Below are 15602 nucleotides of genomic sequence, written 5' to 3'. Positions count from 1 at the left end.
AATGATTGTTTTTATTGTTAATTCGGAATCAATCAAAGAATTTGCTAAGATATAAGATAAAATAATTATAGTTGATTCAAATAAAACAATATTGACCTAAAATTAATCTACGGTTCTGAATCGATTCAATAATCAGTATAATCACTATAACACATCATCATCGATTTTATGTATGATTCTTATACGTATATGGTATATATTCTTATGTATATAACTTAGGTTAACCATTATCAGTTTGGAATGTAGTGATTATAATGATCATTGATTCAAAATTAATAACGGAAATTGTAAAGAATCAAAAGATCTTTTATAGTAGACAGTATAGTAGAAATTATAATAACATTCTATTTAGAATGATTCTTTTCATAATTTATTTGGAATAATAAATCAAATAATTTACTCAGATATATAACCATTGTGCATTCGTGGCATTAAGCGATTTTGAATCAAAATCATTTAAATATTCATCATCAGCTTACAGGGTCCCTAATCATGACTTTTAACTTTCTATTCTTATTTTCTCATATTTCTTTTCAAAATATACCCCATCATTCTTACTCTTTCTATTTTTGAATCAATTCTATTCCACGGCTCTTGATATCATTTTTGTCATTAATTTTCTTTGCCTCAGAAAATATGATTAATGGTTAGTGTGGACTAACCATTGATTCGCCTTCTAATGAAACTGGAAGTATTACTGTTGTATGTGTAAATAAAATAATTTTTCCAATTAAAACACATTTATTATCTTTTAATTTACATATTTTTGTTCAATTAAATGTGCAGACACCCAAAAGGTCTTCTAGCACTCTTCTCCAGTGGGAATAACTTCAGCCAATAGTTCAACAAACTGGTCATATGGGCAGAAAGCGGAGCAACCCGGAATAGTGAGCTGATATGGTTCACTTGTAGTCCAGTCATGGTAAAATACCTTAAATTATAATAAGATGTACATATTTCTTTTCAAGATTTCATACTGGATAGGGGGTGTATAATAATATGACTTACCTTGAATCCATAAACGCCCCGGATCTGGTGCAGCTCGAGCAAGACGTGAGACCCATAAGCCGGAATTTTATCCTCGTAAACACCCAAAGTGAGAAGGGTAGTGGCGATGTTTATCTCGTGTGCAGAGTAAATGAACATTTTTCTATCTTGCGGTGTGAGCAGTCCGTCAATTTTTGCTTTCGAATCGTTAATTATTTTCTTTAATAGGAAGCCTATAAGCAAGGAAATGTTCATTATTTAAATGTTCAGTTAGTCGGTCAGTAGCGCAAACTCCAATTCTTAAAGTCTGACTAAAATGAAGTTACAATTATCTGGAAGAACTTAAGGGATTATCTCTCCCTTCTCCCTCCACGTGATACAGTGTAACACGATTGAAAGATCTTTTCGTCGAAGTTTACGCCATTGATATAATCTCAACTGTATGGAAGCATTTACAACTTGATTTTTCCAGGCAGTTTATGATCTCAACTGCATATAAAAAATGAAAAACATCAATTCACTTGAATGAAGAACTTAATCATGAGCACAACTTTCTGTAAATATAATTATTTGTATGTAATGTAATTATTCCAGGCACTTTATGTCACTGGTAACCTCGACTACATGAAGCATTTGCAACTGCATTTTTCCAGCCAGTTATGCCCTCAAATACATCGAAGAAATCAAAAATGACTCCAACTGACCAAGACAACTGATGAGGAAAAAATGCTAATTACCTAGAAGAATTTAATCATGGGCTCAACTTTCGATTAATATGACTAATTCTTCCAGGCAGTTTACGTTATTGATATGACCTCAACTTCATAGAAGCATTCACAACTACTGCTCTTCAGACCTTAAATACATTGAAAAAATAATAAATGTCTGCTGGACATAGGCCTCCCGTAAATCGTTCCTTTGCTTGAACATTTTGCATCTAATTCTAGGTCTTTATTTTAGAATGTTCTGTATCCATCTTCCATCTTTGACTCAACATAGTCCGCCTAGTTTTATTTCAGCCTGGTAATCCGTTCAATTGAGTCTGTAACACTGGCTCTTTCCCTAATTATATGATTTGGAACTCTGTTCCTGAGGAATAAATTCAACATTGATCTCTCCATCGCTCTATCTACTTGAATCTTGTTTATTACCTTCTTCGCAAGGGTCAGTATTTCTCCATATGTTAGAAACGGAAGCACACACTGATCATAGACCTTCCTCTTCAGACACATAGTCTGATTGAAAGATCTGCTTCAGTTTTCCGTAAGATGCCCATGTAAATCCTATTCTCCTGTTTAATTTAGCAGTCTGGATGTCTCTGTAATGTTTATAGGCATAGTTCTAGTTCTGCCAAACGTTGAAATGTTTTTTTCCAAGCCAAGGTTGATCATGTATTGGGTTTTAGAGAAGTTAATTTTTATGCCATGTTATGCCAAGATCTCTGAAGGTCCTTAAGAAGTTGGTCTGCAGTAGGAACTATATCATCTGCAGACCTCTCACTACCTCGAAGGGTTGAAAAAGTGCCTTAATTTTGCATAGAATGGAATTTATTTGAATAGGTGAACGAAGAATAGATTAATTTACTTTTAATTTTGGAAACTTGGTAATTTTTTCCAGGCAGTGGAACGAGGACAAAACTAGTTCATTTTCAACTGGCTGGAAAAAATTGCTAAGGCAGTAGGCAGGGAATCGAAGGTAAAACATTTTCTTCCTCTTTCAACTGCCTGGAAGAGCCTATTAAAGTTTTTGTCTAAGCTATACTTGTCTTGGCAATTTCTTCCGGAAAGTGGGAAAAATAAGGTTTTCCTCGTTTCAGGGCGCTCAAAAGCTATTTTATGCTTGTTCAAAGCTACCGAAAGAATTTTTGTCTTCTACTAAGCAGTTAAATGTAGATTTTCCTCATGTTTCGGTCCCTAAACCTAATTGGCTCTATTTTCCGGTAGTTGTTCAGATACTACCCATTTACGTCGACTCCAATATTTCCTCAATTCCTCAACTGTTATTCTTCATGGCGTTCTGCAACAGCAATGGTGAACAGTTTTGGGGATAATTTTTTCAGGCACTTTACATGACTGATATGACCTTAACTGCATCAAAACTAAAGACTAAAGTGCATCGAAGAAAAAAAATTACTTGAAAAACTTGAAATAAGGGAGGACTTAATCGTTAGCACAATTTTATGTCCATTTAATTATTCTTTTCCAGCATTGATTTGACTTCAGCTGCATGAAAGCATTCGCAACTGCATTTGTCCAGTTAGTTTATGACCTCAACTGCATAGAAGAAAATAAGGACTGAATTACTCTAACTGAATAAATGAGAAAACATTTTCAATTACCTGGAAGAACTTAATCATTATTTTCAGATAGTTTACGTGATTGATGTGCAAATGAAACGACGACGTCAACTGACTAAAAGAAAGAAGAAAAATCTTTCATTTTTTCTGGAAGAAAATTGAAACTTATAGTATCCAGGCACTTAACATGATTGAAATGGCCTAAATTGCCTGGAAGCACTGTTACTTTCTAGGGAGTTTACGACTTCACCTGACTGAAAGAAGTGAGAAAAAATTCCAATTACTTGGAACAATTTAATCATGACCTCAACTTCATACTGTATGACTGCATGAAAACATTAGAAATCGCACTTTCTATACGGTTTACAACAACATCTTTATTTTACTATGAACACCTAAGTCATGTAACTTGCTCTGAAGAATCTTTGGATCAGTTAGTCACAGGAGTTGCACGTATTAGTTCTAGGATATCCAACGGTTTTGGATAACTAGGAATTGTGTATTGAAAATATGACAGTAGAGAGATTTCAGCAGCAGATACGGATTTATCGCCTTATCTCTGCTCAAATCGATACTTTGTCCTTTAAAACTAGAAATATGTGGCTTAATTTTGCCTAATATGGTTTCTGAAACTTCTTAATGTTGCTAGAAGATACTTTCTTATTTAAACTTTCTAAATCTGCAATATCCCTCTTAAGCGAATTTATACTAAGTTTAAGGGCAGCATTTTCCTTATCAATGGCATTCAGGTTTATTATTTGGCCTTTATTTAAGAAATTCAATTCATTTAGTTTGATGCTTATCCTCTTTGAAGGATGTTGCTAACAAATGTAGTTCTTCCTCTTTAACTTATAGGTTTTAAATTTGGACAGCGATTCCCTTTTTTTATTAAGAAAATCAATAATTTTTTTGCCTCAAATACTTAATCTTCAAAAATCACACTGCTTCTTCTGAGCCTAATAATATGCCTGTCCTTATTCTTTATTTCGTTAAGTAAGTCAGTAAGACCTTAACCATGACCATAACATTCTGCTAATAAAATGATCCTTTTCCAGGCAGTATGCATCACTATGGTCATGTCAAGTGCATGAAATAAACGAAAAGAGAGATTAACTGGTCAAAGATGACAAAAGACGAAAAATGACCTCATGTACCTCGAAAAAATAAGGCAATAGGTCTAAGAATGACACCTCCAATATATAACTGTCACTTTTATGTCAGCCTAGCTTAAAATATAAGCCTAGCCTTGAAACAAAACAAAAACTGGGAGAACTTACCTCCGGCAATCTTTTTCAAATCGGTAGTATTAGTTGCTATATAGTAGTGGTCTTTAGTAATTTTCTCTAATGTTTCTGGAAATACTTTTAGCAGCCACGGTTCTAGCGGATATCCATATTCAAGCTGAAAAACCAATCAATTAATCGCATACATTTTTTAATGGATTTATTTCGACTTACTTGGGCAACGGATTCAAAATATAAACTGAATATATCAGAAGGAGTGCTGAAATCTTCCCCGGTGTTATTTGAAACGTATTCAAACACATCATCGTATACCGAAAGTAGTTCCTGTATTTCGGCGGAATTTAATGTTTCCTCGTATAAGGTACTAAAGTTGCTACAAGAGAAAGTACTCAGAAGTTCCTAAAAATGGTAAAAATTGCAAACAATTTCGAAGTATTGACCGAGATCTTCGATACCTTATCGGTGGATAAATAATTGTAAGGTATGGGTTGCCAGTCCAGCCATGGTTGCCATATTTGATCTCCTGTGGGTGGCCATAGACCAGCCAACATAAGTTGCAAAGACATTTTCGTTCTGTTAACGTTAGTACTCCTGGCTTCTAAAATATTGATGTTCCACACGTCGCCAAGGAAGTCGTTGTATCGTGTTCTAAGAGTCTCGCCGATCCTGTATTCCCTTCTTTTTCCCTCCTATACAATAAAGAACTTGAGTTAGAGCGCTTCCGGTATCTTGTTTTTATTGTATCTCTATCCTTATTACTATGGATCTGTCATTTTTGTATTGATATATGTCCAAAGATATGGCGTGACTTATAGACAACACAAATGGCGGCTGGGAGCCATCTTGTAAAAAAAAACTTAGAGAAACAAGAGATCCAATTATTATCATCAAAATTCAAAATGGCGGATGGGCACACACGGTTCTATGTCTAATAAACTAATGGTATATTACACCATAAACGGCATAAACTTACGTTTATACAGGGTGTCATTGAAATGGTGTAAAAAAATTCGGGGGGTGATAGTACTCCTAAAAATTTTAAAAAAAGTTCCTATAACTATAGGGCGGAAAATGCATATTAAGGGAGTTAGGGGCACTGAAAGGGTAAATTTAAAAAACGGTTTTTTGAAATTGTAGGCTTAAAAAACGAGATAAAATTTCGAAAAAAAATCCTCTGCCATAAATTTTGACCCAAAATCAAATGGTGATACTGAAAAATAATTTGGAAAATCGGAAAGGGTAGTTTTTGCAAGGGTAGGGGGTTAATTCGTGAATAACTTTTTTTAGGTTATTTTCTTCGCAACGTGGGTTCATTTTTTAAAAACTACATACCTTTTCCTACAAAAAAAGGTACTCTTGTTGCACATCGCCCAGAACGATGGTTTTCGAGAAAATTGAAGGCAAAAAGTTTGCTCTGATGGGTTGCTAACTGGTTAAACAACATAAACCTATGAAAGTTATGGGGTTTCAAAAGTAAACACGTAGTTATTAAATAATTAATTGAAAAATCTAAATTTTATGATTTTTAAAACATCTTATTGCTTTAAAAAACGAAATAAACCAATTACTAAAATTCCTTATTAAATGCATACTTATTTGATTCATTAGCCTAGTTTACACCGCGAGTACCAAATATTCAGTACGCGGACTAAAACCTCTACATATTCTCAAACCTATTAAGTCACAATTTGGAATAATTTACGTGTAAACTTGTCAACTCGCGCACGTTGAGTTTAAGAATAGGGGATTGGGTCCGCGTATTGAATATTTGGTACTCGCGGTGTAAACTAGGCTAATGAATCAAATAAGTATGCATTTAATAAGAAATTTTGGTAATTGGTTTATTTCGTTTTTTTAAAGCAATACGATGTTTTAAAAATCATGAAATTTAGATTTTTCAATTAATTATTTAATAACTACTTGTTTACTTTTGAAACCCCATAACTTTCATAAGTTTATGTTGTTTAACCAGTTAGCAGCCCATCAGAGCAAACTTTTTGCCTTCAATTTTCTCGAAAACCATCGTTCTGGGCGATGTGCAACAAGAGTACCTTTTTTGTAGGAAAAAGTATGTAGTTTTTAAAAAATGAACCCACGTTGCGAAGAAAATAACCTAAAAAAAGTTATTCACGAATTAACCCCCTACCCTTGCAAAAACTACCCTTTCCGATTTTCCAAATTATTTTTCAGTATCACCATTTGATTTTGGGTCAAAATTTATGGCAGAGGATTTTTTTTCGAAATTTTATCTCGTTTTTTAAGCCTACAATTTCAAAAAACCGTTTTTTAAATTTACCCTTTCAGTGCCCCTAACTCCCTTAATATGCATTTTCCGCCCTATAGTTATAGGAACTTTTTTTAAAATTTTTAGGAGTACTATCACCCCCCGAATTTTTTTACACCATTTCAATGACACCCTGTATAGCAGGAAAGATCTTTTTATATAAAAATGCCTTTTAGTTCAGACTCTAATGTTTATGTAAAGTAAAAATTATATAAAATGACGTATGAATATGAGGGTGCTTCAAAAAGTAACATGCGAGGACCGTACACATAATTTTTATAAAATCTGTGAGAAGTTGCACTTTAGAGAGACAGGGTGATGTGAATTGGGATTAACAAGAAATTTGCCAGATGTTACACTTTCATTTATTATTTAAAGTATTTTATCCCCTATAATTTCAAAGGCAGTTTTCATTAATACTTATAGAACTTGAGTAAGATGAGAGTGTTATAAGTTAGTGATGAATTGGGTTGACTTTCTAATAAGTAAGTTTCGCTTCTAATGACAGCAAGTCTAATTATAGGCAATTGAACAAAATCATGTGCACCAAATCGGTAAGTCCAGACGATTGAACATAATAATAAAGTAAAAATGTAAGGAGTTAGTGATGGATTGAGTTTTTAGTAAGTTTAGCTTCCAATAAGAGGAAATCTAATTATAAGCAATTGAAAAGAATAAGGTGACTTAGGTCGCTCATTCCAGGCAGTTGAGCATAAAGTACTTTTTTTAAATAAATTCTCTAAGTAGTTGCAATATTTTTTTATATTTTTTTGTAGGTAATTAAAACTTGTTGCAGCTTAGTTCTTTATTTAATAGAAGATACTATGAACGTACGTGTAGAAAGTAGCATATTTCTTCTAAAATAAGACACTCATATTCTAAGTACTTTTTTCTACAGGTCCTAATGTGCCATATCTCTTTTAGTTAAAACCTTAATGCTTAGGTGGAATGGCGTATTAATCCGAAGGTGCTTCAAAAAGTAATATATATGAACCATCCTCATCATAATATAATAATTTTCATAAAATCTTTTTTAGAAGTTGCACTTTAGAGAGAAATAGACAGGCAGAAATAGACTGACGTAAAGCTTTCAAAACTTGATGCAGCTTAGATATCTTTAATGAAAGATAGCATGCATTTACATGAAGAAGGTAACATCTTCCTCTTTTCTTTTAAAATATTAACAGAGGCATTGTAAGTAATTGTTTCAGGTCGTCAATGCACCTATTTGTTGTAGTTAAAAAATCAATGTGAGGTAAACATTATTTAAAATAGCGTAAAAATATAAGTCTAAACCATCAAAAACAAATGCATCAAAATACAATAATTTTCACGTGGTGAAGCTTTCAAAACTTGTTACAGCTTAGTGATTTGTCTTATAGAAGATAGCATGAGCTTACGTGTATAAAGAAATATCATTATTCTTAAATAAAAACGGCGATATCCTACAGATTATCAATGTATTATTTAGAGCCTTAATACTTATGTGAAGTAAAAAATATAAAAAATTGATTTATATCACGAGAGTGCATCATACAATAATAAAATATATAAATAAATATAATACAATGTTTATCATCATAATTCAACCGATCGAATTTGAAGTAAGAAAAATTAATTTTGAGCCATAATTTAGCTATTCAGCCATATTAGCTGTCAATATTCTAGGCGATATTTGGTACTTTTGGGCCTAAAAGTTGATTTTTATTTGGCCATTAAAGAACGATATCTAACACAGTATAAATAAAGTGACCAATATATTTACGTAATATTGTAATGGCCTAAATAAGGCAGTAAAACTTGGTAGTTATAGACCATATTAGTGACTCAAAATAATACTAAGTTTGCTTATAATTTCATTTTTAATAAAAATACAAGAAATGATAATGTTTTATACCATACTTGCCACTTGCTGCACGAAAAAAATATTTAGGGTCTTTATTGACCAATAAAGCCATTTTTTGCTAAGAAATTAACGTATTTTTAGCCCTAATTGCTCCTACTAAGTAAGCAGGTTGGCCTTTGGTCGATTGTGCCAATTTTCGCTTTATGCTATAGTTCCAATTTGATGATACATTAACCATCTTTTTAAATAAAAACAGTGACATTGTACAATATTTTTTTTACGGGTCGTCAATGAACCAAGTCTGTTTTCGTTAAAACCTTAATGCTTATGTAAAGTAAAAATGATTTAAAACAAAGGGTGCCTTGAAAAATACATTTCTATGTACCAGACACGTAACATTTATGCCCCAATACGAACATGAATAGTACATTCCTGCGATGTTTTTTCAGTAACTTACAATAGAACATTTATATCATTTTAATGGATCATAGGGTACTTACATTGGTTAATTGTCCAAACCCATATGGCCAGTAGAAACTCTCATTTGAATAAGGATTGCTGTCGTAGGCTCCGTCGTTGGGTGTACGGTCTCCATGTCTAAAGACCTAGAAAAGAACCACATATTGAAAAATTATAATTTAAAAATACAATATAAAAATATATAGGGTCATCAAAAAGTATCGATCCCGCCCCCCTTATAAGCGAAGAAAAATTGCATTTTTGACAGAAACGTTTTAAGGTTTTGGACCTTAAATCTGATCCTAGAATTAAAGTTTGAATCAACATTTTTAGGTTTGTCATTTTGAAAATGTTGTTAATTCAACAAAAAAAAAAACTGTTGAAAGAACCTACATTTGAGCGTCAGCCAATCTTTAAAAACGTGTTAAAATTTATTTGTTGAATTAATATTAAAAACTTCAGAATGTAAGAAAGTCGCTTAAATTAATTTTTACTTGGAAACAGATTTATATGTTGGTTTATCTTTAAGCAAACTATTTTTGAATATTGGTTCAAATACTTGATAAAGATTGGTACAGCATTTTAAAACTGTACAGTCACATCTTACTACATCAGATCAGCCATGAGTCGTGGTGGCTGTATTATCCTAATCAGACAGGACATGCTAGGCAGTAATGTTGAACCTATTGTGAGTTTGTCTTAAGAATTTCGTTGTCAAATCTCGGCTGTTGAAATTAAACATTTTAATGTTCTGATTGTTCCGTTTATAGAGCACCTGATGGTGATTTTAATTTGTTCTAGATATAATCACGTGTATCTTGGAATTCATCCACAAGAATTGGATTCAACAGGTTCGTTTGGGAGCATACAACCTACATCAGTAGATCGTTAAAAATACAAATAAAGACAATTGCATTGATCTCGCTATATCCAGATCCTGCTTTGTTTGCAATGTACCAAAATTGAACTTTCTACCTACCAACCAATTAGAATACCAAGATTCCTGAATTCTCAGGTAGATAGTGTTGAGTTGATAGCATTTTTAATCGTTTTCTTTCGAACCTAACAAGTACATTTCAGTTCTTTAATGAAATCTTAAATTTCATGAACGACTTGTACTTGAATAATTCATCTAAACAACTAAAACGAGCTATCAATAGTTACAGGCAAATTTATATATCTAAAATGATGGAGAGAAGAAAGTTGACTATACAGACTATAATATGACTTGTGAAAGGTCCCAATCTCACAACAGAAAGAGGAAGAGGATTAAGAAAAAATGGTAAAAAGTCATGGGATTTAAAAAAGTAATAGTAGTGAGGCCGAACTTGATAAAATATGTAAAGGTGAGCTATATATACCTAAAAGTTAGTAGTTTTTTTTATTATGGTAATTTATAGACTTAAACCTTCCAAATTACCTCCATAAAATTTTACAGAAAAAATCTAGTAAGTTTTTGCTGATCAAGTCTTAATAATAGAAGAGGATGAACCAACATTATTAGCAGAAGACATAATTACTGAAGATAGAATTGAAATAATTAAAGTTGACCTATCAATAGTGCAAGTATAAAAAGAAAAAGTATATTTATGTAGGAGTTAAATACCTACCAGTTAAAAATAGAAAATATTTGATCATCACAAGAAAATGTTACAAATATTCGTATCAATGGTGAGCTTCTGCATAAAAATTTGTAATTTTTTTTTAGATCGCTTAGTGCAGGAACTTAAAATTCATATAGATGATAAGATAAATTGTTTTCTATAGATATGACGTTTAAATTTAATTAAATTTGATTTCAAAACAATTTATAAAATCCCAGAGAATTCTAGCTAGTGTTCAGGCAACACTAGTGCGAGAAATAAAATGTGCTTAGAGATAACTTATGTAACATTGTTCTTCAATAAGGAATACTGTGTGCTCTATACGTAGGATATTTTGGAGTCTCTACAACATTGCAACATCTATACAGCATTATAGAGGGTCCGGCAGTCAAACCTGACGGTTTTTGAAATGGGTTAAATAGAAAAGTTGTTGAGATATTTTAATTATTAGTTTTTTATTGGAAAGAGGAGAATTGGAAATTTAACATTCATAATAAAAGAGCACAAAAATAAGTTATGTAGCAAAAATTATGTCACTTAAATGATGACCACCATTTTCTTTTCATTTCATTTCAACAAACAAAATTTTCTATATTGGGCTCCAAAGACCCACAGGAACTTTACCAGCAGCCTCTTCACTGTGAAAGAGTAACTGTCTGGGCTGCAGTGTGTAGGGCAACAGTGTTAGGGCCTTATTTTTTTTTAAGGAAATTGGCCTTAACAGTGACCTCAGCGCGTTATGTTGCCTTGATCCGTGACTTTCTCATTCCAGAGTTACGTCGCCATCGTATCCCTCTCAGGAGGGTCTGGTTTCAGCAGGACGGAGCAACTGCCCATACCTCTCGGGAGTCCATGGCTCAACTCAGAGCATTTTTCCCCGGTAAGCTGATCTCGCTCAGTGGTGACATCGAATGGCCGGCAAGTTCTCCCGACTTGTCCCCTTGTGAATTTTATCTATGGGGGTACCTCAAGGGAAGAGTTTATGTTGACAGACCAAATAATTTGAACCAACTGAAGGAGAACATTCGGCGAGAAATTCGTGAGATCCCGCGCCAAACATTGGAGAGAGTCATGACTAACTTCTCCAGGAGACTCGTACAGTGTAGAGGAAATGGTGGTCATCATCTAAGTGACATAATTTTTGCTACATAAGTTATTTTTGCGCTTTTTTATTATGAATGTTAGATTTCCAATTCCCCTCTTTAAAATAAAAAAATTATAGTTAAAATATCTCAACAACTTTTTTATTTATCCCATTTCAAAAACCATCAGGTTTGACTGTCGGACCCTGTATGTATTGCCTATAAACAATACATAGGTATAATGCTTAAAAGATTATGTGTTTTATGTTTATGATATCCTAAAGTTACAAAATTTGGTCACTTGGGGTTACTATCCTTTGTTTTGTTTGAGGGTTCAATGCGCTCAAGTTTCTCAACAAAACAAGAAAATCTTCCCGGAAGTTGACTTGCAGTGTAATTTTCTTTGCTCTCTGTGAGATGGTTGAATTCACTCAAATGCCTCGAAAAAAATTAAATATTCTTCCAAGCAGTTATTTTTTAAGTCATTTATTCTCTTTCTCTACTATGAGATAATTGAATTTATTCAACTGTTTCGAAATAATCAAAATGTTCTTTCAGGTAGTTACTCTTTTTGTTCATTGTCAGATGATTGAATTCATTCAACTGTCTGGAAGAATTTCCAATATTCTTCCAGGCAGTTGAGTCAGTTAGATACTCTCTTTGTTCATTGTGAGATGATTAAATTCATTCAACTGCCTGGAAGTAATCAAAATATTCTTTAGGAAAATTTTTCGAGAAAATCGCAATTTTTCAGCATTTTTCAACATCATAGAAAAGGTATAATTTTCAAATGAATTTTTTCGCATATTTTTATAAATATATATACACTTTTGCTGAATGTTTTCCCAAGTCACATATCTTTACTCATATTTATTTTATTTTCTACATGAATTATTTGAAGAAATTTGCTGAAATAATATGTGTTCAAGTAAAGTGCCGAAAAACCATATGTGATGGATATTTTTCTAGATAGATATAATGGTACTCTCTGATAAATATTGTTTCGAAATTAATGGGTTCTGTAATTTTTTGCGGAATATTTCAGGTAAATTGGCAATTTTGAACCTATACTAATCATGATACGTGTTATATAACCTAATGACCTTGTCGAATCTAGTACTTGAAGAAAACTTATTTAAATTTCACGGACGATTCTTCATTTAATGATAGATTGTTGGGTTGGCTATTATGAAGTTTTGTCTACCTGCAGTACATTACACAAACGTCGCTAAGTTAAAAAGTTGGACATTCAAATAATTGGATATAAAAACAGCCAAGAAAAGTCCAGTTCTCAACTTTGTGAATGACATTTTTAAATCTGAAACTCACTATTTAGTTAGTTAGTTAGTCACTTACTTCTATTTTTTGCCTTTAATCCTAACTTGAATTTGTTTTGTTTATATTTTTAATAACCGATATCTAGTCTCAAGGTACTCTAAAGTACGAAAAAGTGATAACATAACATTAAAACTATTTACAATACTGCTAGAATATAGGTTTAAGAAAATTGGTTGGGAGAACATGGAAATCAATTTAGATGGTGAACGACTAAGCCACTATTAAGCTTTACTGACGATGTCGTTTTGATTTCGGACAATCTTAAAGAAGCCCAAGAGTTACTAAGGACCCTATAAATGCATCGTCAGATGATTTAGGTCTAAAAATTAACCTTACGAAAACTCAATATATCAATATATGACATACTTTGTTCCAAGTAACAATATATCTCTAAACGAATCTTAAATCGAGTATGTAAAATTTTATAAATATTTAGGCCATGAACTGAGAATAAACCGAAATGACCAAACCTGAGAAATTAAAAGGTGGCATTTTTTGGCAAGCGGAGAAAGGACGTATTTAAAAGTAATATAACTATATGTCTGAAAAAAAAAGTGAAGAAGAAAGTGAGAGGTCGATGTTGTCAATAACACTAAAAAATAAAGTTGCAAATGTAATTATTAGAACTAGAACAGGGATCAAGGTCAAGGATGCTATAGAAAGAATAGTACATATGAAATGGAACTGAGCCGGACATGTGGCAAAAATGAAAGACCCTAGGTGGACTAAACACATTTTAAAATGACGTGCTAGGTCGCAGGTATTTAGAAGTAAGGGCAGGCCTCCAACACGATAGATTATTTTTAATCCCCCATTCTTGAGATTGACTTTCAAATAACCTTCAATATCATCTCCAAGGAGATCTGATATATTTTGATGAACTAATATAAAAAAAATTAATCAACCTTGTGAAACTACCAAAATTTGGCATTCAATTTTTACTCGAATTTCTGTACGTACCGTATGCACCAACACTAACGTGTCCTCATCTTTTGGAGGTCTTGTTGGTGGTGGTGGTGGTCTCGGTCTTGGAGGACGTGGACGCTCCAGAGCTGCCAAAGAGCAGCCGATGGCGCACAGCAGGACAACGACGGTGATCTTCATTTCAATGAGCGACTGCTGATCCAAACTAACAATTTCTTCCATTATATACTTTTTGATTATTCTTATCGATTTTTTGCCATTTTTTTACTTGTCGATAAGGGTCTGATTATTGGATTAATTTTTAAGTGTTTTAATTTTAGCCGTATATGGCTCGTGCACATTTAATCGAGGATCATGCAATCAAATTATTGATAAAGTGTATGTGGTTTTTTTAATTGATTGGACACTGCCCCCCTCCTTCCAAATTCAAACAGATCCTGGATAGCTAGGGGCAATCTATTGAAATGAATATGAAATGTTGTAATGCCATTAATCTGTCTAATTTTCATTATATCAACAGTCAACATGAATATGGCGTAGGATTCATTAACAAAAACCTCTCCAAGTACGTTATAAATTTCGTGAAAATATCTGAAAGACTAGGTATAATTCAACTAAAGACCATACCTGAAAACCTTAATATTATACAAATCTACGTTCGTATAACTGACGGAAGTGAGGAAGAGGTTAAAGCATTGGATCAACTCCTCTTAAGTATCTTAAAAAAAACAAAAAAATTTAACGTGGTGACTTGGTCGGTTACTTGGTCAGAGAGAAGACCATTTATATGAATTTTGCCTGGAACAACAACTAGAACGTTTTTATTTTAACCTCGGCGAAGCGTAGTGTAGCTGTTTGTTAACCAAGCATATAGTAATCACATTACAAATAATTATTAACCTACATGTACAAAACAAAATAAACTTAAATTATTAATGATTTTGTTCCTGAATAACATACCAAATAAAACAAAAGACCCAGACGGCACTCAATATCCCTGGCATATATTTAATATATATGCAGCGAATATTCAATTTTCATATCTGTCAGATATTCCAGCGGCATAAGTTTGAAAATAATTTTTTAAAAATATTTTTTAATAAACTATATATGTAATTAATTTTCAAAATTTCGTTTGTGAAGGGTTGGACCTATATGTATTTCATTTTTGCAGTTAATATACCGTTTTGAAAATAATTATTGTTTAGATATATTATTATATTTTTAATTGTTTTCTAGTTCTCTAATACAATTGATTTATTGTCATTTATTTAGCTAAAACATCAAAGCTCTCAGAAAAATTTAAGTACCGATAATCGGTGACTGTCATCTGCCTTCATTATAACTTTATTATGTTCTGATATACTATGTAAGTATTTGTCTAATCTACTGTTTTTACTATTTATTTATAAACTAAATATTGTGATTTAATTAATTACCAATATTGATATTTTTTAGAAATAGAGATACTTTCGAAAGCTAGCTCTTAGAAAAATAAAACATACAGAATAGCAAAAAAATGTGACTGAACATTCTTT

General features: G+C 32.4%; 1 protein-coding gene across 1 annotated transcript; it reads right to left on the bottom strand.

The window, feature by feature from the left end:
• Positions 1-721: 721 nt before the first annotated feature.
• Positions 722-14301, bottom strand: LOC126738682 (venom acid phosphatase Acph-1-like). Its single transcript, XM_050444118.1, has 7 exons — positions 14101-14301; positions 9158-9262; positions 4983-5216; positions 4741-4926; positions 4561-4684; positions 1009-1220; positions 722-931 (listed from the first exon to the last, which is right to left on the bottom strand). The coding sequence occupies exons 1-7, from the start codon at positions 14284-14286 to the stop codon at positions 803-805; spliced, it is 1176 nt and encodes a 391-aa protein (XP_050300075.1). The 5' UTR covers positions 14287-14301; the 3' UTR covers positions 722-802.
• Between the last annotated feature and the right edge of the window lie 1301 nt (positions 14302-15602).

This window comes from Anthonomus grandis, chromosome 7, assembly GCF_022605725.1.
Source record: "Anthonomus grandis grandis chromosome 7, icAntGran1.3, whole genome shotgun sequence".
In the NCBI taxonomy this organism is placed as follows: domain Eukaryota; kingdom Metazoa; phylum Arthropoda; class Insecta; order Coleoptera; family Curculionidae; genus Anthonomus; species Anthonomus grandis.
This window is presented reverse-complemented; position numbering and strand designations above follow the sequence as displayed.

What these genes read in the sequence shown, in the direction of transcription:
- LOC126738682 (XM_050444118.1), bottom strand. Translation starts at nt 14,286, where the DNA reads ATGGAAGAAATTGTTAGTTTGGATCAGCAGTCGCTCATTGAAATGAAG. An exon ending in ATTATTTATCCACCGATAAG is followed by an intron (nt 4,927 to 4,982) that starts GTATCGAAGATC and finishes TACCATTTTTAG; the next exon opens with GAACTTCTGAGTACTTTCTC. An exon ending in TTTGAAAAAGATTGCCGGAG is followed by an intron (nt 1,221 to 4,560) that starts GTAAGTTCTCCC and finishes CCTTGCTTATAG; the next exon opens with GCTTCCTATTAAAGAAAATA.